Here is a 23,934-nt window from a genome sequence, read left to right on the forward strand (position 1 = left end):
TGACACCACCAATGGAAAGATCCAGAACCGCCTGGCATATGATATACTAGACACTGAAAGGACGATGATGGAAAGGAGGAGAGCAAAGTTGATGGAATGATGAAAAGGGAGGTGAGTAGAGTTAACAAGGAAACAGATGTCTAACAGGACCAAATAAGGATATAAATTGTTGCTGTTTTAACATTGCCATCATGCACACCGATTAAGTCAGCCTGCCCTGGTCTCAAAGACATAGTACATGTAAATCCGGGACACTCAAATTAGTAAAAATGTGTTACAGTTTGGTATGGTTAAATAAGACGGAAGGTTTCTTATTAAGGCAAAAAACGGAGGGAGGTTGGTTGGGCATATAACGCGAACATCTAGCAACCCAAAGGTTGCGTGTTCAACTCTAATCACGGACAAGTTTAGCATGTTAGCTAATTAGTTACTTTTTAGCTAATTTGCAACTACTTAGCATGTTGTTAGCTAACCCTTTCCCTAACCTTAACTGCAACCCTTTAACCCAACTCATAACCTTATCCCTAACCCTAGCATAGAAAACGTTAGCCAGCTAAATAATGTTAGCCACCTAGGTAACGTTACCCACAACAAATTGGAATCATATCATACATTTTGAAAATTGGTAACCTATTCTACGTCTTGCGAATTCGTAACATATTGTATTACTTCCAAGTCCGTAACATATATGAATTGTACATCTTAACATATCATACGAAATGGGTGATGGACATCGACAAAATGAATACGTAACATATACTAAAAGGAGTGTCTCGAATTTACATACAGAACAATATAAAATGTTCTGAGACCAGGTTGGCCCTAAGAACACTTGGTGTCAACCAATGTTCATGATAAAGGATGTGCAGGTAAACAATTAGTAGCATCACCTTCGTGGTCTGACTAAAATCTGGAAGACAGTAGCATCTAAATAGCAGGACAGATGAGGAAGACGGGAAGCTCTGTACCACAGTGGGGTTGGCTTTTGATATGGCATCGAAACGGTCACTTAACAGCCAATTAGTGATTTGTGCTTTGCGTGTATACAGTACCGGTCAAGGGTTTTTCTTTATTTTCTACATTGTAGAATAGTGAAGACATCAACTGAAATAACACATCGTTTCCAAACCTGAATCATGTAGTACCCAAAAACTGTTAAACAAATTATAGTTTATATTTGAGATTCTTCAAAGTAGCCACTTTTCTACGGCTGGCCATGCTTTCCACCTGGCTACCCCTACCCCGGTCAACAGCACTGCACCCCCCACAGCAACTCACCCAAGCCTTCCCCATTTCTCCTTCTCCCAAATCCAGTCAGCTGATGTTCTGAAAGAGCTGCAAAATCTGGACCCCTACAAATCAGCCGGGCTAGACAATCTGGACCCTTTCTTTCAAAAATGATCTGCCGAAATTGTTGCCACCCCTATTACTAGCCTGGTCAACCTCTCTTTCGTGTCATCTGAGATTCCCAAAGATTGGAAAGCAGCTGCGTTAATCCCCCTCTTCAAAGCAGGGGACACTCTTGACCCAAACTGCTACAGACCTATATCTATCCTACCCTGCCTTTCTAAGGTCTTCGAAAGCCAAGTCAACCGACCATTTCGAATCTCACCATACCCTCTCTGCTATGCAATCTGGTTTCAGAGCTGGTCATGGGTGCACCTCAGCCACGCTCAAGGTCCTAAACGATATCTTCCTATTTCGCAACAAAGCATCCTTCACTCATGCTGCCAAACATACCCTTGTAAAACTGACCATCCTACCAATTCTCGACTTCGGCGATGTCATTTACAAAATAGCCTCCAATACAATACTCAACAAATTGGATGCAGTCTATCACAGTGCCATCCGTTTTGTGACCAAAGCCCCATATACTACCCACCATTGCAAACTGTACGCTCTCGTTGGCTGGCCCTCACTTCATACTCGTCACCAAACCCACTGGCTCCATGTCATCTACAAGACCCTGCTAGGTAAAGTCCCCCCTTATCTCAGCTCGCTGGTCACCATAGCATCACCAACCTGTAGCACGCGCTCCAGCAGGTATATCTCTCTTGTCACCCCCAAAACCAATTCTTTCTTTGGCCACCTCTCCTTCCAGTTCTCTGCAGCCAATGACTGGAACGAACTACAAAAATCTCTGAAACTGGAAACACTTATCTCCCTCACTAGCTTTAAGCACCAGCTGTCAGAGCAGCTCACAGATTACTGCATCTGTACGTAGCCCACCTATAATTTAGCCCAAACAACTACCTCTTTCCCTACTGTATTTATTTTATTTATTTATTTTGCTCCTTTGCACCCCATTATTTTTATTTCTACGTTGCACATTCTTCCACTGCAAATCTACCATTCCAGTGTCTTACCTGCTATATTGTATTTACTTTGCCACCATGGCCTTTTTTTGCCTTTACCTCCCTTATCTCACCTCATTTGCTCACATCGTGTATAGACTTGTTTCTACTGTATTATTGACTGTATGTTTGTTTTACTCCATGTGTAACTCTGTGTCGTTGTATGTGTCGAACTGCTTTGCTTTATCTTGGCCAGGTCGCAATTGTAAATGAGAACTTGTTCTCAACTTGCCTACCTGGTTAAATAAAGGTGTAATAAAATTAAAATAAATGAAAAAGAAGGTACGGTGGGATTCGAAATGGTCGGTGATATGTTTGTTAACTTGGCTTTCGAAGACCTTAGAATGGCAGGGTAGGATAGTTATAGGTCTGACAGGACTCTGCAGGCTATCTCTGCAGTAGATTGAAACTCCACCCCCTTTGGCAGTTCTATCTTGTCGGAAAGTGTTCTAGTTAGGGATGGAAATTTAAGGATTTTTGGTGCATTTATAGGACATGGGCTGCACTAGCAGGGCTGACATTTGACGAACTGACTTGTTGGAAAGGTGGCATCCTATGACGGTGCCATGTTGAAAGTCACTGAGCTCTTCAGTAAGGCCATTCTACTGTCAATGTTTGTCTATGGAGATTGCATGGCTGTGTGGCTGAAATGGCCAAATCCACTCATTTGAAGGGGTGTCCACATACCTTTGTGTATATATAGTGCATGTAACATATCATACTAATTTGACTGTCATGGAAATCCATTTACTATGTTACGTTTACCACTGAGTTCAGGTTGCAACCAGCTGGACATTTTTCAAGTCAGATTATGAGTTGAGCTGAGTACAATGTCACAATGATCTTCAGTCAAATATCTTTACAGTTCAACATCAATGTTAAAGCTGCAATATGCAACTTTTTGGGCGGCCTGACCAAATGCACATATAAATATATGAGTTATAGATTTGTCATTCGCATTGAAAGCAAGTCTATGAAGTCTGTTCTATGTGCACTATTTTTATGCTTCCCGTTCTTAAATTTCGTTTTTGTGTATTTTACTTTCGGTTTTGTACACCAGTTTCAAAAAGTTGAAAATACTATATTTTTGGTTATTGAAAATACATTTCACAGCGGTTTAGATGGTACAAAGATTCTTTGCACTTATTTTGTTTTGCAACAAAATGAAATTAGGCGAACTTTTAAAATTGTACCAACAGGAAATGGCAGAGTGATTTCTTCATAATCCATCTTTCAAGTTTGTCAATGTTACATAAAGCTCTATACACTTCGTCATATAAACACAGCTTTTCCCCGACTGCCCATCCAAGCCATGGCAGAGTGCTGTATGGGCCGGTCCTGCAGTAAAGCACATTTGTAGCTTGTGTGCTGATTTTAAAATGGACTGTCTACACCTCAATATTTTATATGTATGTCTACAGACATGCAAACTGAACTCTACATCGTTTGTATTCATATGCAAATATTGGGAATTAAATAGATATTAGACTAAATATGATAAATAGCTCATACAATGTAGTTGTGTGTTGTTTTGGTATCTCAAATATGTTTCACACTCTTATTTGACGTCCAACGCGGGATGGGCGGGGCTTAGGAGAAAGGAAGGTCTACCTCGGTAGCTCGGGCGGGGCTGTTCCTGAATAGTCAGTTGTCTCGAAAGGCACAGTGCGCTCTTCGGAACTTAATACAGATTTCATCCGGTTAGGAATGTAAATTGTTATGTAAGAGTTTGGTAAAAAAGAGAAGTAAAACGTGCATTTTTCATGACAGAGTCATAACCTGTCATTCCTACCTTGAATCATTCCTAAGGTAAGTTCGCTTTCTTTGACTGCATAACATCTAGTTGTTTTTCTCCTTTACATTGCCTTTGTTTTGTGTCAGTTTTAGGTTAATGTGGTCAAAGTTAATACATCAGAAAAAACGAATCATATTTATGCAGCATTCATACTCATAGTCAATCCTAAGCATATTCCTAGGTAGAAGTCACTTCATACTTAAACTTTTTCTAATACCTAAGTAGGTATTCCTGTGCCTTACCAGATACACCAGTAGCCTGAAGATATTGTTCTGCATATCCAAGCGTGCATTGTAAAACCTGTTGCCTAGACACTTTTGTTTTGAGTCTGTTTGTGGTTTGACCTGTAACTTGCGCTGGGGTCTCAGTAATAATTTTAATGACAGGTTTGTGATATCCTTTGGTGTCCTTGGAATAAGTGAACGATGTTACCCTCTCTGCAAAGTGCATCTCCAAGGTAATCGCCTCAGAAGCTCGCACGACACGTTGCTTACTGTAGCAAAATGGCTTCTATTAATTACAGTGCAGACAAAGGCTTTGAACAGTTGTGTGGTAGTTACTCAGTTGATGATGATAAAGATCACCACATAACTCTCACAGTGCCTTCAGAAAGTATTCACACCTCTTGACCTTTTCCACGTGTTGTTGTGTTACAGACTGAATTTAAAATGTATTTAATTTAGATTTTGTCACTAGCCCATAATGTGAAAGTAGAATTACATTTGTTGTCATTTTCACAAATTCATAAAAAATGTCAAGCTGAAATTTCGAGTCAATAAGTAAACTGAACAAAAACATAAACACAACATGTAAAGTGTTGATTTCATGAGCTGAAATAAAATATCCCAGACATGTTCCATACACACACAAATATTATTTCTCTCATTTTGTGCACAAATTTGTTTACATCCCTGTGAGTGAGCATTTCTCCTTTGCCAAGATGATCCATCCAACGGACAGACGTGGCATATCATAAGCTGATTAAACAGCATGATCATTACACAGGTGCACCTTGAGCTGGGGACAAAAGGCAACTCTAAGATGTGCAGTTTTGTCACACAACACAATGCCACAGATGTCTCAAGTTTTGAGAGAGCGTGCAATTGGCATGCTGACTGCAGGAATGGCCACCAGAGCTGTTGCCTGACGATTGAATGTTCATTTCTCTACCATAAGCCTCCAATGTCGTTTTAGAGAATTTGTCAGTATGTCCAACCGGCCTCACAACCACAGACCACGTGTAACCATGCCAGCCCAGGACCTCCACATCTGGCTTCTTCACCTGCGGGATCGTCTGAGACCAGCCACCCCACAGCTGATGAAACTGAGGCATATTTTTGTCTGTAATAAAGCCTTTTTGTGGAGAAAAACTAGTTCTGATTGGGTGGGCCTGTTTCCCAACTGACTCCACCCCTGCCCTGTCATGTGAAATCCATAGATTAGAGCCTAATTTATTTATTTCAAGTGACTGATTTCCGAACTGTAACTCAGTAAAATCGTTGAAATTGGTGCATGTTGCATTTAAAAAATAAATTTGTTCAGTATATTTAACCCCTTTTGTTATGGCAAGCCTAAATAATAAGTATTGACTCAGTCAATTTAATTCATTTTGAATTCAGGCTGTAACACAACATGTGGAATAAGTCAATAGGTATGAATACTAACTGAAGGCACTGTATTTGAGAGCTGTCATTCACTGGCATCTCACTATGGAGTACTTTCTCGGTCAGGGATGGGCAACTGGCCCCAGTTAGAATGGTAGAATTCACAAGGTGAAATTTGGTTGTGCATGAGTAGCTTTTCACTTGTTATGCCTGTCACTGACAGTCAGTCAATTATCCCATGTCAGCTACCATTTTTTAGATTGGTAAGTTAGCTGGAGAGACTATCTAAACTTCTAGTAATCATGATCATATTACCGACCAGGAAGCCCCCATTGATTTTGTTAGTCACTGTCATTCAGATATCATATTAAAAACTGCAAATATTTCTTCCCTCCCCATGGCAAAAATGTGTTGAATTATATATAGGAAATGAGTTACAGTATAAATTGCTGAATCTTCTCTCCGCCTCATGGCAAAATGAGTAGAATTACAGGAAATTAACTCAAACTTGTATTCTCTCTGCTGTCAAGAGGGGAACCAGTCAAATGTTTTGCCCGCAAGGTAGGGATGGGGGGGGCAACAAAATGTAACTTAGGGCCAGCTCTGTATTCATGTGGGAACGCAGACATGTGAACCACTGCGGCCCCTCATGATGAGTTCAGATTTTGTGGTCCCCACCCCGATCGAAGTGGCCGATCGCTGTTCCAGGTTATACACTGTTGGCTGACTTGTCTCTTCACCTCTGTAGACTCCCTCCCCTGCTGGACAGTCACAGTCGGTGTGAGGAGAATGATGAGACAATGAGTGACGTATCCATATCTAGTGCCCTACACTTAAGACCCCATAGTCAACTCAATTATCCAGAAGTCCTCAACCAGAGCAGGATGGCCAATAGAGAGCCACACGGCAGCCAAGAAGAACCACCGTCAAGATCCAGCCCAAACTGGCCACCCCAGGGCCTATGTGCTGGCTACAGCCCCCAGACTCCCTACCCCGGACAGGAAGAGATGTGTCTGAGTGCCCTGGACCACCAGAGGTACGCCTGGCTGAAATCCAGCTTTGACAACAGCAGGGACGGACGCACTGGAGGGCAATACTCAGACAGCCTGCCATCCTACTCATACCCACACTGTGTAGACTTTGCCAGTTGCCCAGTAGAGGAGGGCTATCATGACCAGGATAAATCCCACCACTCACTCCCTGGGCGATACAGCCCCAGCATCAGTAGCCTGGAGCAGCCATACTCTCTGCTCTCCTGCCCACCAGAGGCTGCTCTCCGCTACCCTTTCCTTCCCCCGTACCCTTACCCAACTCAGGGCCCGGTCTGCTGTGCACAGTGCCCTGCACAGGTGCTCGGAATGGGCCCTGTCCTACAGCTCGTTCCAAGGCCGAGTTACCACCGTCCACCCTACTATGGTGAGTTCCAGTCCCAGTCATATAGGGGGGTGGGTGTGTATGTACAACTATATTTAGTGTATTGAGTTGCACCCCCCTTTGGCCCTCTGAACAGCTTCAATTCGCCGGGCCATGGACACTGCAAGGTGTCTAAAGTATTCCACAGGAATGCTGACCCATGTTGACTCCAGTGCGTCCCACAGTTGTGTCAAGTTGGCTGGATGTCCTTTGGGTGGTGGACCATTCTTGATACACACGGGAAACTGTTGAGCTTGAAAAAAAACCCAGCAGTGTTGCAGTTCTTGACACAAACCAGTGCGCCTGGCACCTACTACCATACCCTTCTGTCTTGCCCATTCATCCTCTAAATGGCACACATCTCTAGGCTTAAAAAAATACCTCTTTAACCCGTCTCCCACTGCTTGAAGTGGATTTAACAGGTGACATTAATAAGGGATCATAGACTGACCAGGATAATCCAGGTGAAAACTATGTCATGGAAAGAGCAGGTGTTCTTAATGTTTGGACACTCAGTGTATGTCACAAGCATCCCAGGCCATATGTGGCATCCTATTCCTCAGAGGCACTCCTATTTTGGCCTTCCACCTCATAAAATGTTAGATCATCCACAGTGCATGCAGCAACATATTATGTCTATAAACAGGTTCCCATCCAACCTTTTTTATGTGAGTAAAGTACATGTCAGATAAAAATGTCATGACAGGCCTGATGGAAACGGAACATTTGACGGTAAACTTTCCAAATGTCGACAAAACGAAATACGCTAGACAAGGTGGGATCTTTTTGAGTCGGTAAAAATGTATATTGTGAGAAATAGTGATGGAGGTGCCTTATGATGGCTATTAGATCAATATTTGCACATATCGAAGTAAACTTGGAGTCATGTGTGGACATGGTGTGTGTGGTCCTCCCACTACGACTCCCCGCTACAGATTAAATAAATTATGATGAACTTCACAGGGTGGTGAAGGTGCTAGGTGATGAGCTTGATTCTCCTTTCCATTAAAACATTTTCTGGTGACAAGCTCATCGATGCTTTCCTGCCGTTTGACAAATAACAATAACCTTGCTCTTTTGCCCATAATAATCTCATCATGTAGTCCATACCTGCACTGTATCTGTGAGTTGTTGCCTAGAGTGCGTGTGCCAAGACCAGAGTGTGCACATTCGCTATATAACCCGGCAAAAATTGTGACAAAACCATTAGTAGAGTTGAAAATGCGATGGAAACCTATTTAACTTGTACTTTATTCGGTACATGGGAATTGAACCGCAAAAGTTACTTTCATGTGCACTACGTCATCAAGCACAGCCTCCGCAAACAAGTCAATTTGATGGAAACACATCTCTGGTGGGAAAATGCTGTTATTGTTTTATGTGGGTTTTAGAATATTCCCATGGAAGTTTGTCATCAATTGGATGGAAACCTAGCTAATGACAATTAAAATGATACTCTTTGTATGTATTTGTTACTATATATGTGTTTGTTACTATATATATATATGTGTGTGTGTAAGCATTTATGTCTACAAAAAAATGAGTACCAATCAAAAGTTTGGACACCTTCAAGGGTTTTTCTTTATTTTGACTATTGATGAGACTCCACTGGTCACTATGAAATTGTATTTGTCACATGCGCCGAATAAAACAGGTGTAGACATTACAGTGAAATGCTTACTTAGAAGCCCTTAACCAACAATGCAGTTTTAAGGAGAAAAAAAACGAAATATAACAAATTATTAAGGAGCAACAATAATGTCTTTATATTTACTATTTTCTACATTGTAGAATAATAGTGAAGACATCAAAACGGTGAAATAACACATATGGAATCATGTAGTAACCAAAAAAGTGTTAATCAAATCAAAATATATTTTAGATTGTTCAAAGTAGCCACCCTTTGCCTTGATGACAGCTTTGCAACACTCATAGCATTCTCTCAACCAACTTCACCTGAAATGCTTTTCCAACAGTTTTGAAGGAGTTCCCACATAGGCTGAGCACTTGTTGGTGGCTTTTCCTTCACTCTGCGGTGGAGGCCAGGTCATCTGATACAAAACTCCATCACTCTCCTTGGTCAAATAGCCCTTACACAGCCTGGAGGTGTGTTTTGAGTCACTGTCCTGTTGAAAAACAAATGATAGTCTCAATAAGCGCAAACCAGATGGGATGGCGTATCGCTGCAGAATGCTGTGGTAGCCATGCTGGTGAAGTGTGCCTTGAATTCTAAATCAATCACGGACAGTGTCACCAGCAAAGCACCATCACACCCCCTCCTTCTCCATGCTTCATGGTGGGAACCACACATGCGGAGATCATCTACTCTGCATCTCACAAAGACACGTCAGTTGGAACCAAAAATTTGGACTCATCAGACCAAAGGAATGGACAGTCTATTGTCCATTGCTCGTGTTTCTTGGCACAAGCAAGTCGATTCTTATTATTGGTGTCCTGTGGTAGTGGTTTCTTTGCAGCAATTCGACCATGAAGTCCTGATTTTAGACTGTCTTCCCTGAACAGTTGATGTCTGTAACTTACTCTGAAGCATTGTTTTTGGAATGCAATTTCTAAGGCTGATAACTAATGAACTTATCCTCCGCAGCAGAGGTAACTCTGGGTCTTCCTTTCCTGTGGGGGTCCTCATGAGAGACAGTTTCATCATAGCGCTTGATGGTTTTTTGCGACTGCACTTGAAGATACTTTCAAAGTTATTTAAATGTTCCTGATTGACTGACCATCATGTCTTAAACGAATGATGGACTGTTGTTTCTCTTTGCTTATTTCAGCTGTTCATGCCATAATATCGACTTGGTTTTTACCAAATAGGGCTATCTTTTACACTGCTGCTACTCTCTGTTTATCTTATATGCATAGTCACTTTAACAATACATTCATGTACATACTACCTGAATCAGCCTGACTAACCGCTGTCTGTATAGAGCCTTGCTACTCTTATTTTCAAATGTATTTTTGTTGTTTTATTTCTTTACCAACACACACACACTTTTTTTTCCTCCGCACTATTGGTTAGAGCCTGTAAGTAAGCATTTCACTGTAAGGTCTACTACACCTGTTGTATTCGGTGCACGTGACAAACTTTGATTTATCTTCTGTATACAACCCATACCTTGTCACAACACAACTGATTGGCTCAAACCTATTAAGAAGCAAAGAAGTTCCACAAATGAACTTTTAACAAGGCACACCTGTTAATTGAAATGCATTCCAGGTGACTACCTCATGAAGCTTATTGAGAGAATGCAAATGGTGTGCAAAGCTGTCATCAAGGCAAAGGGAGGCTACTTTGAAGAATGTCAGATATAAAATATATTGTGATGTGTTATTTCATAGTTTGTCTTCACTATTAGTCTACAATGTAAAAACCCTTGAATGAGTAGGTGTGTCCAAACTTTTGACTGGTACTATTTTTAAAATAAATAAATAAATATATATATATATATTGGTGTCATCAGGTCCGGACCACTGCAGACATCAAGATGCAGCTGGCACCACTCAAAGGTGAGTTGTCTAACTAACCCATCTTTTACATTTGTTTTTACAATGAAGGCCTACCAAAAGGCCTCCTGCGGGGACGGGGGCCTGGGATTAAAAATAAAAATAAATACAACGAATCCAATATAAATATAGCAAGGCAGCAACACATAACAACACAACATGATAGCAACACAACATAAAAAAACATGGTAGCAGCACAAAACATGGTACAAATATTATTGGGCACAGACAACAGCACAAAACATGGTACAAACATTATTGGGCACAGACAACAGCACAAAAGGCAAGAAGGTAGAGACAACAATACATCACACAAAGCAGCCACACCTGCTTTGAATGAAGAGATTGAGATAAAACTGCCCAGTTTGAATGTTTGTTGCAGCTCGTTCCAGTCACTAGCTGCAGCGAACTGAAAAGAGAAGTGACCCAGGGATGTGTGTGTTATGGGGACCTTTAACAGAATGTGACTGGCAGAACGGGTGTTGTATGAGGGCTGCAGTAGATAACTCAGGTAGGGGGGAGTGAGGTCTAAGAGGGTTTTATAAATAAGCATCAACCAGTGGGTCTTGCGGTGGGTTTACAGAGATGGCCAGTTTACAAAGGAGTATAGAGTGCAGTGATGTCTCCTACAAGGAGTAAAGGTGGCAAATCTGATGGCCGAATGGTAAAGAACATCTATCCGCTCGAGAGCACCCTTTCCTGCCGATCTATAAATTATGTCTCCGTAATCTAGTATGGGTAGGATGGTCATCTGAATCAGGGTTAGTTTTGTAGCTGAAGTGAAAGAGATTTAAATTTAGCCTGCAGCTTTGATATGTGCTGAGAGATGTACAGTGCACCATCTAGCCATACTCCCAAATACTTGTTTGAGGTGACTACCTCAAGCTCTAAACCCTCAGAGGTAGTAATCACACTTGTGGGGAGAGGGGCATTATTCTTACCAAACCACATGACCTTTGTTTTGGAGGTGTTCAGGACAAGGTTAAGGGCAGAGGAAGCTTGTTGGACACTAAGAAAGCTTTGTTGTAGAGCGTTTAACACAACATCTAGAGAAGGGCCAGCTGAGTATAAAACTATCATCTGTGTATAAATGGATGAGAGAGCTTCCTACTGCCTGAGCTATGTTGTTGATGTAAATTGAGAAGGGCGTGTGGCCAAGGATCGAGCCTTTGTGACAGGCAGTGGCTGAGACAGCAGATTTTCTGACATTATACACTGCACTCTTTGAGAGAAGTAGTTAGCAAACCAGGCCAAAGACCCCTCAGAGACACCAATGCTCCTTAGCCGGCCCACAATAATTAAATGGTCTACCGTATCAAAAGCTTTGGCCAAGTCAATAAAAATAGCCACACAATATTGCTTAGAATCAAGGGAAATGGTGACATCATTGAGGACCTTTTTAAAGTTGCAGTGACACATCCATAACCTGAGTGGAAACCAGATTGCATACCAGAGAGAATACTATAGACATCAAGAAAACCAGTCAGTTGATTATTGACAAGTTTTTCCAATACTTTTGATAAACAGGGAAAAATAGAAAAATGCCTATGACAGTTAGGATCAGCTTGATCTCCCCCTTTAAATAAAGGACAAACTGTGGCTGCCTTCTAAGCAAAGGGAACCTCCCCAGAAAGGAGACAGGCTTGGCGATGATAGGGGCAACAACCTTAAAGAAGAAAAGGTCTAAACCATCTGACCCAGATGTTTTTTGGGGGGGTCAAGTTTAAGGAGCTCCTTTAGGAACTCCAACTCAGTGACTGCCTGCAGGGAGAAATCTTGTAGCGGGGCAGGGGAAAAAGAGGGAGAAGCATCGGGAAAGGTCGCATTAGAAGGGGTGGGAGATGAGGAAATGTTAGACGGGTTCTGATGTTACAACTTCCCCTCAATGTTTTACTTCCTTGGTTACATTTTAAAAAACTGTCTTGTGTAAACGATGACATCTGCAACAATATCAAGCCATTTGAAGAGGATGATTTAAGGAATGCATACTGTAAATTCTTCAACAGAGAAGAGTTCTGACAATCTAATTATGTCAATTACATGTAATATACTCTATTTCCATTGGAACAGGCATGTGCTTCTTTTAATAATAACGTTTTCGGTTCCGGACTCTGCGTGCCACTGAAGTCGTACACAAACAGTACAGGCCGTAACACAGCGTTAGCTATAAGGTGGACACCACAGGAGGCTGGTAGGTGGAGCTATAGGAGGATGGGCTCATTGTAAAGAATGTAATTAATGGAACGGTATCAAACACATCAAACATATGGAAACCACACGTTTGACTCATTCCATTCCATCCATTACAATGAGCCCGTCCTCCCATAGCACCTCCCACCAGCCTCCACTGGTGAACACACATAATAGGTAATGGTTTAGTACAGACCAATAGACAAGGGTTCCAAGCAACCAAACAGAAAGTGGGAACTCATATCTAAAAGGCCAATGACTGCCTGGACAATTTCCCCACGAGAGATGCATGAAGTATTGGCTCAGTTAGAGCATGGCACTTACAACACCAGGGTTGTGGGTTTGATTCCCACGGGGACCAGTACGGGAAAAGTACAAAAATGAATCCACTCACTACTGTAAGTCGCTCTGGACAAGAGCATCTGCTAAACGACAAAAATGTCAATATAAATTACTCTTAATGTAAGTTACATTGTCAAGTTCTTGACTGGCACTATGATTTGGCTTGTCTCTCCCATCACAGTGAGAGCTTTGCCCCCCAACACAGACAAAGTGACAGACCTGGGAGTAGTACACAGCTGTCATTGGAGCAAAGTAAGTGCTGTACAGAGTATGGTAGACCAAAACTGCCAATAGTATCAACATGGAATTCATTGTGTTTTCTTACTAGCACTGACTTTGCAGATAGTTGCTTTATTAAGGAACATTTTTACTTACTATGATTGTGATATGTGGTTGTCTCACCTAGCTACCTTAAGAGGAATGTGACTAACTGTAAGTCGCTCTGGATAGGAGCATCTGCTAAATGACAAAAATGTAAAATGTTTGTGCTATTATACAAATACGAGTGATTACACACTTGTTTCTGTTGGTCCATACTGTGTGCTATTTAAGTAACATGTTATTTGTTTATTTTAGGAAAGGTCTTTGTCACCTATGAGAGAGACAGCGACAACCATTTTAAAGAGACCATGAACTTTGTTTCCCTGCTGCGTCACAACGGCTTTGACACTAGTGTAAGGTTACTTTTTACAGTTCAGAATCAAAGAATTTCACTTGCCATTTACTGATATAGTAGTATATTAGTGCTGTTTCTCTTCCTGTATGGTTTCAGGTGGATGTATTTGAGCAGCAGCTCATAAGTATTAGCGCCATTGACTTCATGGAAAAATACATCAACGAGGTAAAATGGCTGATTCAACCTCAGATGACTTTGACAAGATGGTAGAAATGCGTCTTAACCTTTTAATCAATGCTATGTTACATCACAAATGAAGTCAAGTTAGCATGTGTCAACATGAAGAGGCTGAGGGCTAATCCTTTCTATCTTTACCTTCTCAGAAATATTACCTTATCATCATTGTTATCAGTCCCAAGTATCATGAGACCGTAACGGGGGCTAATATCTATATGGAGAAAGACGAGAGGATGTTACACACAGTCTATATCTATAAGCAGGTGAGCTTATGGCAGTCCATAAAGAAACCTAATGATAATCTATCAAAAATAATGTTTTCATCGATTTCATGCTTCACTTCTAGAAAGGGATATGAAAGTGTGACTATGTTACAGCTGCAGAATGAGTTCATTCAGAATGGATGCCAGAACTTCAGATTCATTCCCATACTGTTTCCAGGAGCTAAAAAGGTATTGGATTTATGTGGAAATTAATGTTGTTTTTTTAAGCACTAAAACACTTTACTAGGAAACTGAAAGACAATAGCTCTTATTTACTGAATTCAGTAAGATCAATGGCCTCTTTCTAGCAGCCTCTCCCCCTCTAGCCCATTTATACCATGCGCTAACACCACTGGAGGTTGGTGGCACCTTAATTGTGGAGGACGGGCTCATAGTAATGGCTGGAACGGAATGAATGGTATCAAACACATGAATTCTATGTGTTTGATAGCATTCCATTTACTCCATTCCAGCCATTATTATGATCCGTCCCCCCCTCAGCAAAACGATTGTACCCACTTTTTCAGATGTGTCCACACGTGCTATTAATATGTGTCTTTTCTGTACACTGTGTCTGTATTGTGACCAGATTTCCTGGTCCCTCCCTGTATGCAAATTATATGACAGATATTGTTTAAAATTAATATGTATGATTTATTTTAAGACACATTGATGCCACAAGTCAATGGTGACAGCTGTCAATGGTATTAGAGGGTGGGAAATTATGATTTAAATGGGTTCACTGTTCAGATCCGTTTACACTTGTACAATATCCAGACACAATGCGTGCCTGACTACCTCCAGAGGTGGGCAGGAAGATCTGATCACAATCAGATGCTTCTTTTAATCGTCTACACCTATCTAAAAATGTGGGCACAATCAGAATGTGGACAAGATCAGGACAAAGACTGCATGTTAGAACCAAGTATAAACAGGTATTCTGTCTGTCTCAGTGCCATGTTCCTGCCTGGCTCCAGAACACTCTAGTCTACACCTGGCCAAAGGACAGAGACGACATCCTACGTCGACTGATGAGAGTGGAGAAGTACAACCCTCCGCCTGTTGGGGAGCTACCCACCATCGTCTCCACCCCCCTCTAGAACCACAGCCTGTTGGGTTTACTTTACAGTGAAGTCCAGTCATGCTGTTGTTCCATCAGGACTGGGTCCTAATCCCAGCCTTTTTTGGGGGTGAAGGCACTAGTGTTATTCTAGGGAATTTGTGTTTCCATAGCTATGGCTGGCTGAGTGACACAAAGTTGTGAAGCACATAATCAACAACCTCTGAATACTCTTGTCTTTTGGGAACATCTGTTGCAGTATTCTGCCCAGGGAGGTTGCAATAAATTGGATTTGATTGATATTTACCCTGTCTTATTTCAGTTGGTTTGCTCCCTATAAAACTACTATGACATGCATCCAAGATGAGTGAATAAATAGAACATTGTTTTACTAAATAAATGTTTTCCCTTATGGAAATACTCTTTTAAACGGAGGCATTTTGACTAGGACTTAAGTCACGACTTTCATGACTCGACCAGTGATGACTGTCAGTTTCTCTCTCTCTCTTGCATGATTCAACATGCTAGCTACAACAGCAAATGTTACATAGTTACTGTACTAGCAGTCTAGCCTTACTTAGCTTTCTATCTGATGAAGAATTACTTTAAAGATTGTTGGACCGCAGCTTTTAGCACTGCCAAGTGACTTGGGACTCAAGTATAAAGGACTCTGTGTTGGACTCCAGGTATAGTGACTCAGACCCCGCTGGGCAGTGATTGAGTACATAGGCAATTTTGACAGGTCGGTCCATCGGCAAAGAATATCTGCATCTGAAATGGTGCACTATCACAGGTGTCAAACTCATTCCAGAGACTTCAATGTCTGTGGGTTTTCACTCCTCCCTTGTACTTGAATGATTAAGGTAATTGATTAGTTAGGACCTCCCCTCCACCTGGTTATCTAGGTCTTAATTGATTAGTTTGACAACCAGGTGAGGGGAGGTCCTAAGTCTTCGTTTGACAATAATTGAAAGGAAGTAACAGACCAGCAGACACTCGGACCTCCACGGAGTTTGACACCCCCTGCCCTATAGTGACATGGTTAATGTTATATGGTATCCTTGGGACATCCTGACCCTAAACCTTTTAAATGTAATCTTTCAATGAGGTGATGTCAGAGTTGTGATGTCCCATAGGCACTTTTCCATAGTGACATACCTGTTATTCTTGTAGTGCAGGAATGTGTTTTTGTTCTAACATGGGCCCCCTCCGGGCACATAGCAAAGCTGAACCACATATGAGACAACTCCCTGCTGACTGAAAGACCCACTAGATTACCTAACTTCTATGACCTGACTTTCCCCTGCCCCCAATGTTTTCAATCCAATTTAAAACACATGCAACAAATGTGAGCTGGTAGATTAGTCAGCCCACACTGGAGAGGGGACATTTGATTCAAAACATTGCAGTGCCATGGTCCCATGGGGAGTTGAATATTAGGCTGTGTTTATACAGGCAGCTCAAATCTGATATTTTCAGATATTTTTCAGAGCTGATGTGATTGGTCTTTTGAGCAATTAGTGAAAAAGGATCAGAATCGGGCTGCCTGTGTAAATGCAGCCCTAGTGGCATATCCAGAGACCAAAAAACTACTGAACAGATAACACATTTCTGACAAGGGAGGAATTGCAGTGAATCAGATCCATTTATTTAACGCCTGTAGGGCGGGATGCTGCTAATGTTATGTAATGGCCCACCATGAAAGGCCTTTCTTCTACTTATTGCTGCAACAAACAGCAGGTTTTATTCTAGTCACACAGTGGTGCAACAGCATGGCTTTAGTTGAAATAGACACAGTATCACCACTGAATGTACCAATATGCTTTCAATCTGTCATATACTGTAGCGCTCTGACCAACAGACAGGACATAGAGAAGGACAACTCCTCGTCAAACATTAATTCATTATATTTCACTGAGGTTTTGGCAAATCGTTCATGCAATCTACAACCAGTCCCAATCCTATTGAATGTGAATAAAGAGTAGAAATAAAACACACTTGTGAAATAACACTCAATGTTTATATTTAAGGTGGTAAGAAGGGCACCTAGTGCCAGAGAAGAGCGGAAGACACATCCCACTGGGCACAGATGTCAATTCAACATCTATTCCACATTGGCTCAGTCATTTCATTGAAATGACGTGGAAACAATCAGTGTTTGCCCAAGTGGATTACTCTAACATAAAATCATTGTAGTGCAAAATCCTGAGTCAAAGTAACCATTAACTAGCTCGAAAATGACCTCACATTTGTTAAACATAACTCTGCAAACTGAACATACCCCAGGCATACTGAGTTTTTACCTCTGGGGATTATTATGGAAATTAAGTTAATATAACAACTCACAGCGAACATTGCATACCTTCAGGACTGGGAGCTGGGCACCCCTGACAAATTGTAGTCATGTTTTCAGAGCAGAGATGCCTATGGTGCCATGATCCTAAACATTCCTGTTCTGTGTTGGAGATCAGAGGTTAAGGAAAGAGAAGGCTGATTGGCTGCTGGTGGACGTGAGGTCGTACGTAGGCGTTGTATCGCTGTCATCGACACAGAGTAGCGGTGTGTTTGTAGGGGTAACACTCAGACACTCCCTCCCGTCTCTCTTTTCCACCTGAAGCTGCAGATCTCCATTCCTCTCTGTAAGGGTTGATGGACACACAGACGTCCCTCTGGCCACCAGCTCCATGCCACTGAACAAAGAGAGTCTACCCCCACAGGGCTGCTCGATCTGGGGGTCCGTGACTCGGAATGGGTCCCTCTCTGTCTGGAGCTCTGAGTCTTTAACTGTAACATTTGAGGTGAGCTGGGTCTCACCAGTCCTAAACCCAATCTGACTGTCCATGAACTCTTCATCCTGATTAGCAGACCCTCTCTCATCATCAAGGTTGAGATTTAGTAACCTCTCAGATGTACCCCTTTGGGCCCAGCCCAGGTCAGGCAGGGGAGGGGGTTGAGCTTGCCCCCCAGGTGACTGCTCAGTCTCAGGGTCTCTCCCTCTGTGATGGTTAAAGACCGTGATGTCACCTGGGCGTGTTGGCAGTAGCAGTGCGGGACTTGTGGGAGTGGGGGGCTGGTCCGAGGAGGATAGAGGATCACCATTGGCTGCTGCTGCATCACATCCGGCACCAATGATTGGCCCGCCCATCAAAGCCTTAAACTGACGAAGGATCTGGAAGGCAAAACCATCCTATTTTACAATGCAAAACTACATAGTGTATATACCAAGAGTCAACCATCGTAGATCATCATCTTCGATTATAACACCCAGGCTCATCACACTCTGCCTCTCTGGTGTTTGCTTATTATTAAAGGTGCCCTATGCAGAAATCACCCTGCCATTCCCTGGTTGCTAAAATTCTAATAGTTCGCTTAATTTCAGTTTGTGACAAAACAAGCAATATAGTGTAGAGAATCATTGTTCCTTGTAAGCTGAGTTTCAAGTTCCTTGGTGTCCACATCAGCAATGAACTATCATGGTCCAAACACACCAAGACAGTCGTGAAGAGGGCACGACAACGCCTTTTCCCCCTCAGAAGAATGAAAAGATTTGGCATGGTCCTCAAAAGGTTCTAGAGCTGCAACATCGAGAGCATCCTGACCGGTTGCATCACTGCCTGGTATGGCAACTGCTCGGCATCTGACCGTTAAGGCGCTACAGAGGGTAGTGCGAATGGCCCAGTACATCACTGGGGCCAAGCTTCCTGCCATCCAGGACCTATACAATAGGTGGTGTCAAAGGAAAGCCCATTAAATTGTCAAAGACTCCAGTCACCCAAGTTATAGACTTTTTTCTCTGCTACCGCACAGCAAGCCTTCAGAGCATCAAACTAACACACAGGTCCTTTCTCAGCTCCTGTCTGCCTGTGGTGGAAGCAGTCACACACTTCCCATAAACTGCAGCCTGAGGAGAACAAGATATTCAGAAGGAAGTATTTTGATAAGATTTTAGAGGATGACTTCACTGGTTAGAATAGATAAATCTATGGTCCAAGTCATTTCTAGTCCACACTCAGTTTCCTCTTGATTATTCCCTAAGAGTCCCCATAGCAACATCGGGGGCCACTGGCACCATGCATAACAATTGAAGACAAATTCCTTGGCAGGCAATTCCTGTCCTTCCGAGTTCTCCCACTTACATACGGTACATCAACAAAAGTATGTGGACACCCCTTCAAATGAGTGGATTTGGCTATTTCAGCCACACCCGTTGCTGAAATGTGTATAAAATCGAGCACACAGCCATGCAATTTCCATAGACAAACATTGTCAGTTGAATGGCCTTACTAAAGAGCTCAGTGACTTTCAATGTGGCACCATCATCACCTTTTCAACAAGTCAGTTCGTTAAATTTCTGCCCTGCTAGAACTGCTCCGGTCAACTGTAAGTGCTGTTATTGTGAAGTGGAAACGTCTAGGAGAAAGAATGGCTCAGCCGCAAAGTGCTAGGCCACACAAGCTCAAAGAACGGAACCACCGAGTGCTGAAGCGTTAAAAGTAGCCTGTCCTCGGTTGCAACACTCACTACTGAGTTCAAAACTGCCTCTGGAAGCAACGTCAACACAAGAACTGTTCGTCAGGAGCTTCACACAAGCCTAAGATCACCATGTGCAATGACAAGCGTGGGCTAGAATGGTGTAAAGCTCGCCACCATTGGACTCTGGATCAGTGGATATGCATTCTCTGGAGTAATGAATAACACTTCACCATCTGGCAGTCCGACGGATGAATCTGGGTTTGGTGGAGGAGGAATAATGGTCTGGGGCTGTTTTTCATGGTTCGGGCCCCTTGTTCCAGCAATGTTGCAATATTTTGTGGAAAGCCTTCTTTTTATTTATTTTTATTTAACCTTTATTTAACCAGGCAAGTCAGTTAAGAACAAATTCTTATTTTCAATGACGGCCTCGGAACAGTGGGTTAACTGCCAGTTCAGGGGCAGAACGACAGATTTGTACCTTGTCAGCTCGGGGATTTGAACTTGCAACCTTCCGGTTACTAGTCCAACGCTCTAACCACTAGGCTACCCTGCCGCCCCTTCTCAGAAGGGGGGGGAAACCAACTCCATATTAATGCCCATGCTTTTGGAATGAGATGTACGACGAGCAGGTGTAAATCGAAAGTAAAAAAGACGCAAAAACAAAACTTAAGAACGGAAAGCATAGAAATAGCACACAGAACAGATTTACCGCTTCGTAGACTTGCTTTCTATTTGAATTTGGTTTGGTTGCCAAAAAAGTTACATATTGCAGCTTTAAAAGGTAATAACTAGACTGTGTTACCTTGATGGTCTTGTTGGCTACAGGCCCTGGAGGTCCCTCACTCAGCTGGACCAGCCTCCTCTGGGTCACCCCGAAGATTTGCTCCAGAGACAGCAGATCAGAGGTCATGAGACAGGCCACAGCACACAGCGCCCTCTGGTGGGAAGGAGGGAAGCAGCACATTCACACATATTTGAGATTTGATGTTTATTTTTCAAGAGAAACCTGGTCAAAATAGCAGCACATTCAAGACACATATATTGACTGTACCATCTGGGCAGTCTGTGACGGGTCCTGCAGTCTGCGAGAGAGCAGCTCCACCACCACCTCACAGTTCAGAGTGGAACACCTGGGGACAGATGGGAGGGAATTAAAACATCCAAAAAAACACTGGACAAAAATCAAGGTGAAGGCAGACTGGAACAAAGGTCGAAGCCAATGCTCTAATAACATGCAACCTATTGGTCTGTACTGACTCCTTGATGAAGTGCTGGTTCTCCTCTCTGGACAGGAAGACCTTGGAGCCCTCAGTCATCCTTCTGATCAGCGCCATCTCCTGCCCACAGTCCCCTAACTGCATAGCCTCCACCCTGACAGAGACAGGTAGATGGAGGGAGAGAGAGGGAGACTCAGCATGGTTGACTCATTTAGTATTTTGCTGGTAAAGACTTTTTATATCATGTAATATTTCCACCGTTCTGATAGGTCTCCGGAGCTCTCCCTACTAGCTCCCGATTGGCTACCGGTGCCACCCGAATTGCTGCTACCGCCCCCCGAGATCTGGCAATGGTCTGCGGTCTCCTGACAGGAGTTGTGGGAGGAGCAATGGCTGCTGTCAATCTCCTCCCAGCCCCCACCCACCTGCCCTGGACACCGCTGGGAAACTAAGAGTAGGGGAAGAGAGAGAGGGAACAGGCCAGGATTTTGAGAGAAGTACAGGAGAAGAAGGCTTTCAGTCCTGTCAAACATATGTAACAACTATGTAATAAAAGCCTAACGATCTAATCAATAAAACACCTTTGGGTCTGTGAGGAGGCACAGTGTAGGCACATGCTGGCACTGCCACCTCTACGGGGCCCGAAGGCGCCAGCACCGCCCGGTAGTGGTTGTCATGGAGTCGGATACCCTGGTGTTCCATCGGGGGCAGGACGGCACTGGCCACAAACTCAGTAGCCTTGCGGATCTTGTCCATCAGGGTCTCACCACCTGCCGGAAAAAGGACGTGATATGGATTTGACTGGGTGTATTTGAAATCTACTCAAACAGGTCCACTGAGCCACATGAAACCAAAATGGTGGCCTTGTTGCTGCCACCTACTTGTTGTGTTCTTCCCTGGGCTGTAGCCAAACCCCTGCATTCTGGATCCGTGGGCAGACTCTGACCCCATGCCTGGAACGAAAGACCTCAACGATAAAAGACAACCATTGTACTTGTGTGCCTGCCTTTCCCCACTCTTCCCATCCACTCCCTCTTTTCCACCTGTCTCTTCCTCACTCCTCCCTGCTTCTTTCTTCTTCTCCACCCTCCCTCCTTTTCTCTTCCTCAATCTCTCTGTCAGAAGGATTGGTTTAACTTGATTGTAATTGAGGTCACATCCATTCATTCAGTAGCCAGATGTCTGTCCTTAGTAGCAGTATTAGGTCAGAGATTGTTTGTTAACTAATAAGAGAGATACACATGCAATAACAACACAATGTACTCACCCATGTTGACCATGGCTAGTTTGCATGGAGACGTGCTGCTCTGGACAGAGACTGTCTCTGTGAAGAGTAACCTGGCTAATTCCTGAAGACCGATAAAGAGAGAGAGTTTGTGACTTTCAAAAAGACGCATTGGGGGATAGTAATTGTTTTTGACATTGTTTAGGCTCACCTGTGCCGTGGCCCTCACTTTCTGGTACATAGCGGTGCCATGGATGGGGTCAAGAGGACCACTGTAAACTGATATTCAGCATAACACACAGATTCAGTATAACACTCATAGCTCTCCGAAACCCTACTGTCATAAAGAGAAGGATGAAATGGAGACACTGAGATGCATTAGTGGTCACATCATCATCATCATCTCACCTGAGGCCTGCTGGATGAAGGTGGAGTTCCGTCTGAGTTCCGTCAGAAAGTGAGGTGATCCGTGACCACAGAGATGGACGAAGATCTTCAGAACCTGGAAGGACAGAAACGATGGAAAGGGAAGAGGCACAGGAGGAACAGATGAATAGCTGATATGATATATGGTGAAGATTAGCTGCATTCTTCTACATGATTCCTCTTCAGCCTCAGTTAACAAATCAAGGTAAAATTCAGTGTTTGGGAGCTTCTTAATGCAGCTGAAAGCCTGGTAACCTGGCTAGCTGAGCTCACCTTTATTTTGACATGGCAGGATTCTACCTGCAGCCTCTCCAACAGGTACTCCAACAGGCACTGACCACACCCAGTGGACTCCTGGGAGATTTCTGCAGCGCCAGGAGGGTAAAGGATACAAACGGTACTGTCTTTGGGTTGACATTGAAAATAATAGGATCTCACTAAATGATCTTTAATATCAGAACACTGTACTGTATCAGCATACAGTGGGAGGTGATGGGGATAAAAGGATACTTCCGATGTCTTCAAAGAGGTAGCCAGGACAGGGCTTTTCGTCATCTGCTGTTGCTTTCATCAGAGTGGGAACCTGAGAGGGTAAGAGATCATGCATAGATTGGCCAACAATGAACACCAGAATAGACCATTTAGCTAGGATTTGTGTCATTTTATGTTTGGGTTTATAGCGAAAAGCACAGGGTGGTGGGTCCAGCGTAATACACTGTGGGGAGAAATCATACCAATTGACAACAGCGTTAAAGTCTTATATAAGTCTGACAAACGATTTCTGTCCTGGGAGTGTGATATCATATGATGTGCTAGCATGCTAACGTTAGCTAACTAGGTTGCTGTGGTACAGTAAACAGTGGGCATAATGGGATTTACAAAACAATGTACTGTTCCCCCATAAAATGACATATACGCATTATATCAAAATGTTATTTGCAAGTGTTTATATAGGAAAATAACACCTACTTTCTGAAGGAAAGATAGTCGTTCCATGAATGTTGCCATGATTTTGCAATAACTGGAGGCTACACATCTCTTCCTTGGGACAGACAACGAAGGCGGGGTCTACAATGACAGGTAGCCAATCAAACAACTATGGGTAGTACTCATACGATACCATTGGTCCAAAGCTTTTGCGTAAGGGTAACCATTGGCAAATCCAAAAGTCCACAATCCATATTGCCCTAACAAATCACG

At 42.9% G+C, this 23,934-nt stretch overlaps 2 protein-coding genes across 6 annotated transcripts; one reads left to right on the plus strand and one right to left on the minus strand.

The window, feature by feature from the left end:
* LOC109900048 (adapter protein CIKS) lies at positions 1-15,699 on the plus strand. Of its 3 annotated transcripts, XM_020495768.2 has the most exons (10): positions 3,984-4,163; positions 4,536-4,606; positions 6,502-7,169; positions 10,643-10,688; positions 13,399-13,469; positions 13,794-13,891; positions 13,990-14,058; positions 14,217-14,333; positions 14,448-14,522; positions 15,287-15,693. In XM_020495768.2, exons 2-10 carry the CDS (start codon positions 4,575-4,577, stop codon positions 15,431-15,433), a joined length of 1,323 nt encoding a protein of 440 aa, XP_020351357.1. In that variant the 5' UTR covers positions 3,984-4,163; positions 4,536-4,574; the 3' UTR covers positions 15,434-15,693. The 3 variants fall into 3 exon arrangements, with proteins under 3 accessions (XP_020351359.1, XP_020351358.1, XP_020351357.1); XM_020495770.2 differs by lacking the exons at positions 3,984-4,163; positions 4,536-4,606 and adding an exon at positions 1-111 and having other exon boundaries at positions 15,287-15,699; XM_020495769.2 differs by lacking the exon at positions 4,536-4,606 and having other exon boundaries at positions 3,959-4,163; positions 15,287-15,699.
* Positions 8,719-23,930, minus strand: tepsin (TEPSIN adaptor related protein complex 4 accessory protein). 3 transcript variants are annotated; one of them, XR_002256545.2, is made up of 14 exons: positions 23,704-23,782; positions 23,245-23,317; positions 23,008-23,099; positions 22,717-22,810; positions 22,520-22,587; positions 22,351-22,432; positions 21,965-22,036; positions 21,665-21,853; positions 21,342-21,531; positions 21,124-21,237; positions 20,918-20,996; positions 20,669-20,803; positions 17,756-18,562; positions 8,719-9,292 (listed from the first exon to the last, which is right to left on the minus strand). XR_002256545.2 is itself a non-coding variant. In XM_031835254.1 (13 exons), exons 1-13 carry the CDS (start codon positions 23,740-23,742, stop codon positions 9,119-9,121), a joined length of 1,401 nt encoding a protein of 466 aa, XP_031691114.1. In that variant the 5' UTR covers positions 23,743-23,785; the 3' UTR covers positions 8,730-9,118. The 3 variants fall into 3 exon arrangements, 2 of the variants coding, with proteins under 2 accessions (XP_031691114.1, XP_020351350.1); XM_031835254.1 differs by lacking the exon at positions 17,756-18,562 and having other exon boundaries at positions 8,730-9,292; positions 23,704-23,785; XM_020495761.2 differs by lacking the exon at positions 8,719-9,292 and having other exon boundaries at positions 17,285-18,562; positions 23,704-23,930.
* Positions 23,931-23,934: the final 4 nt, after the last annotated feature.

This window comes from Oncorhynchus kisutch, linkage group LG11 (genome assembly GCF_002021735.2).
Source record: "Oncorhynchus kisutch isolate 150728-3 linkage group LG11, Okis_V2, whole genome shotgun sequence".
Taxonomy (NCBI): Eukaryota; Metazoa; Chordata; class Actinopteri; order Salmoniformes; family Salmonidae; genus Oncorhynchus; species Oncorhynchus kisutch.

What these genes read in the sequence shown, in the direction of transcription:
- tepsin (XM_020495761.2), bottom strand. Translation starts at nt 23,742, where the DNA reads ATGGCAACATTCATGGAACGACTATCTTTCCTTCAGAAA. An exon ending in GACTATCTTTCCTTCAGAAA is followed by an intron (nt 23,318 to 23,703) that starts GTAGGTGTTATT and finishes TTACCCTCTCAG; the next exon opens with GTTCCCACTCTGATGAAAGC. An exon ending in CCTCTTTGAAGACATCGGAA is followed by an intron (nt 23,100 to 23,244) that starts GTATCCTTTTAT and finishes CTGGCGCTGCAG; the next exon opens with AAATCTCCCAGGAGTCCACT.
- LOC109900048 (XM_020495768.2), top strand. Translation starts at nt 4,575, where the DNA reads ATGTTACCCTCTCTGCAAAGTGCATCTCCAAG. An exon ending in ACAACGGCTTTGACACTAGT is followed by an intron (nt 13,892 to 13,989) that starts GTAAGGTTACTT and finishes GTATGGTTTCAG; the next exon opens with GTGGATGTATTTGAGCAGCA. An exon ending in TGGAAAAATACATCAACGAG is followed by an intron (nt 14,059 to 14,216) that starts GTAAAATGGCTG and finishes TTACCTTCTCAG; the next exon opens with AAATATTACCTTATCATCAT.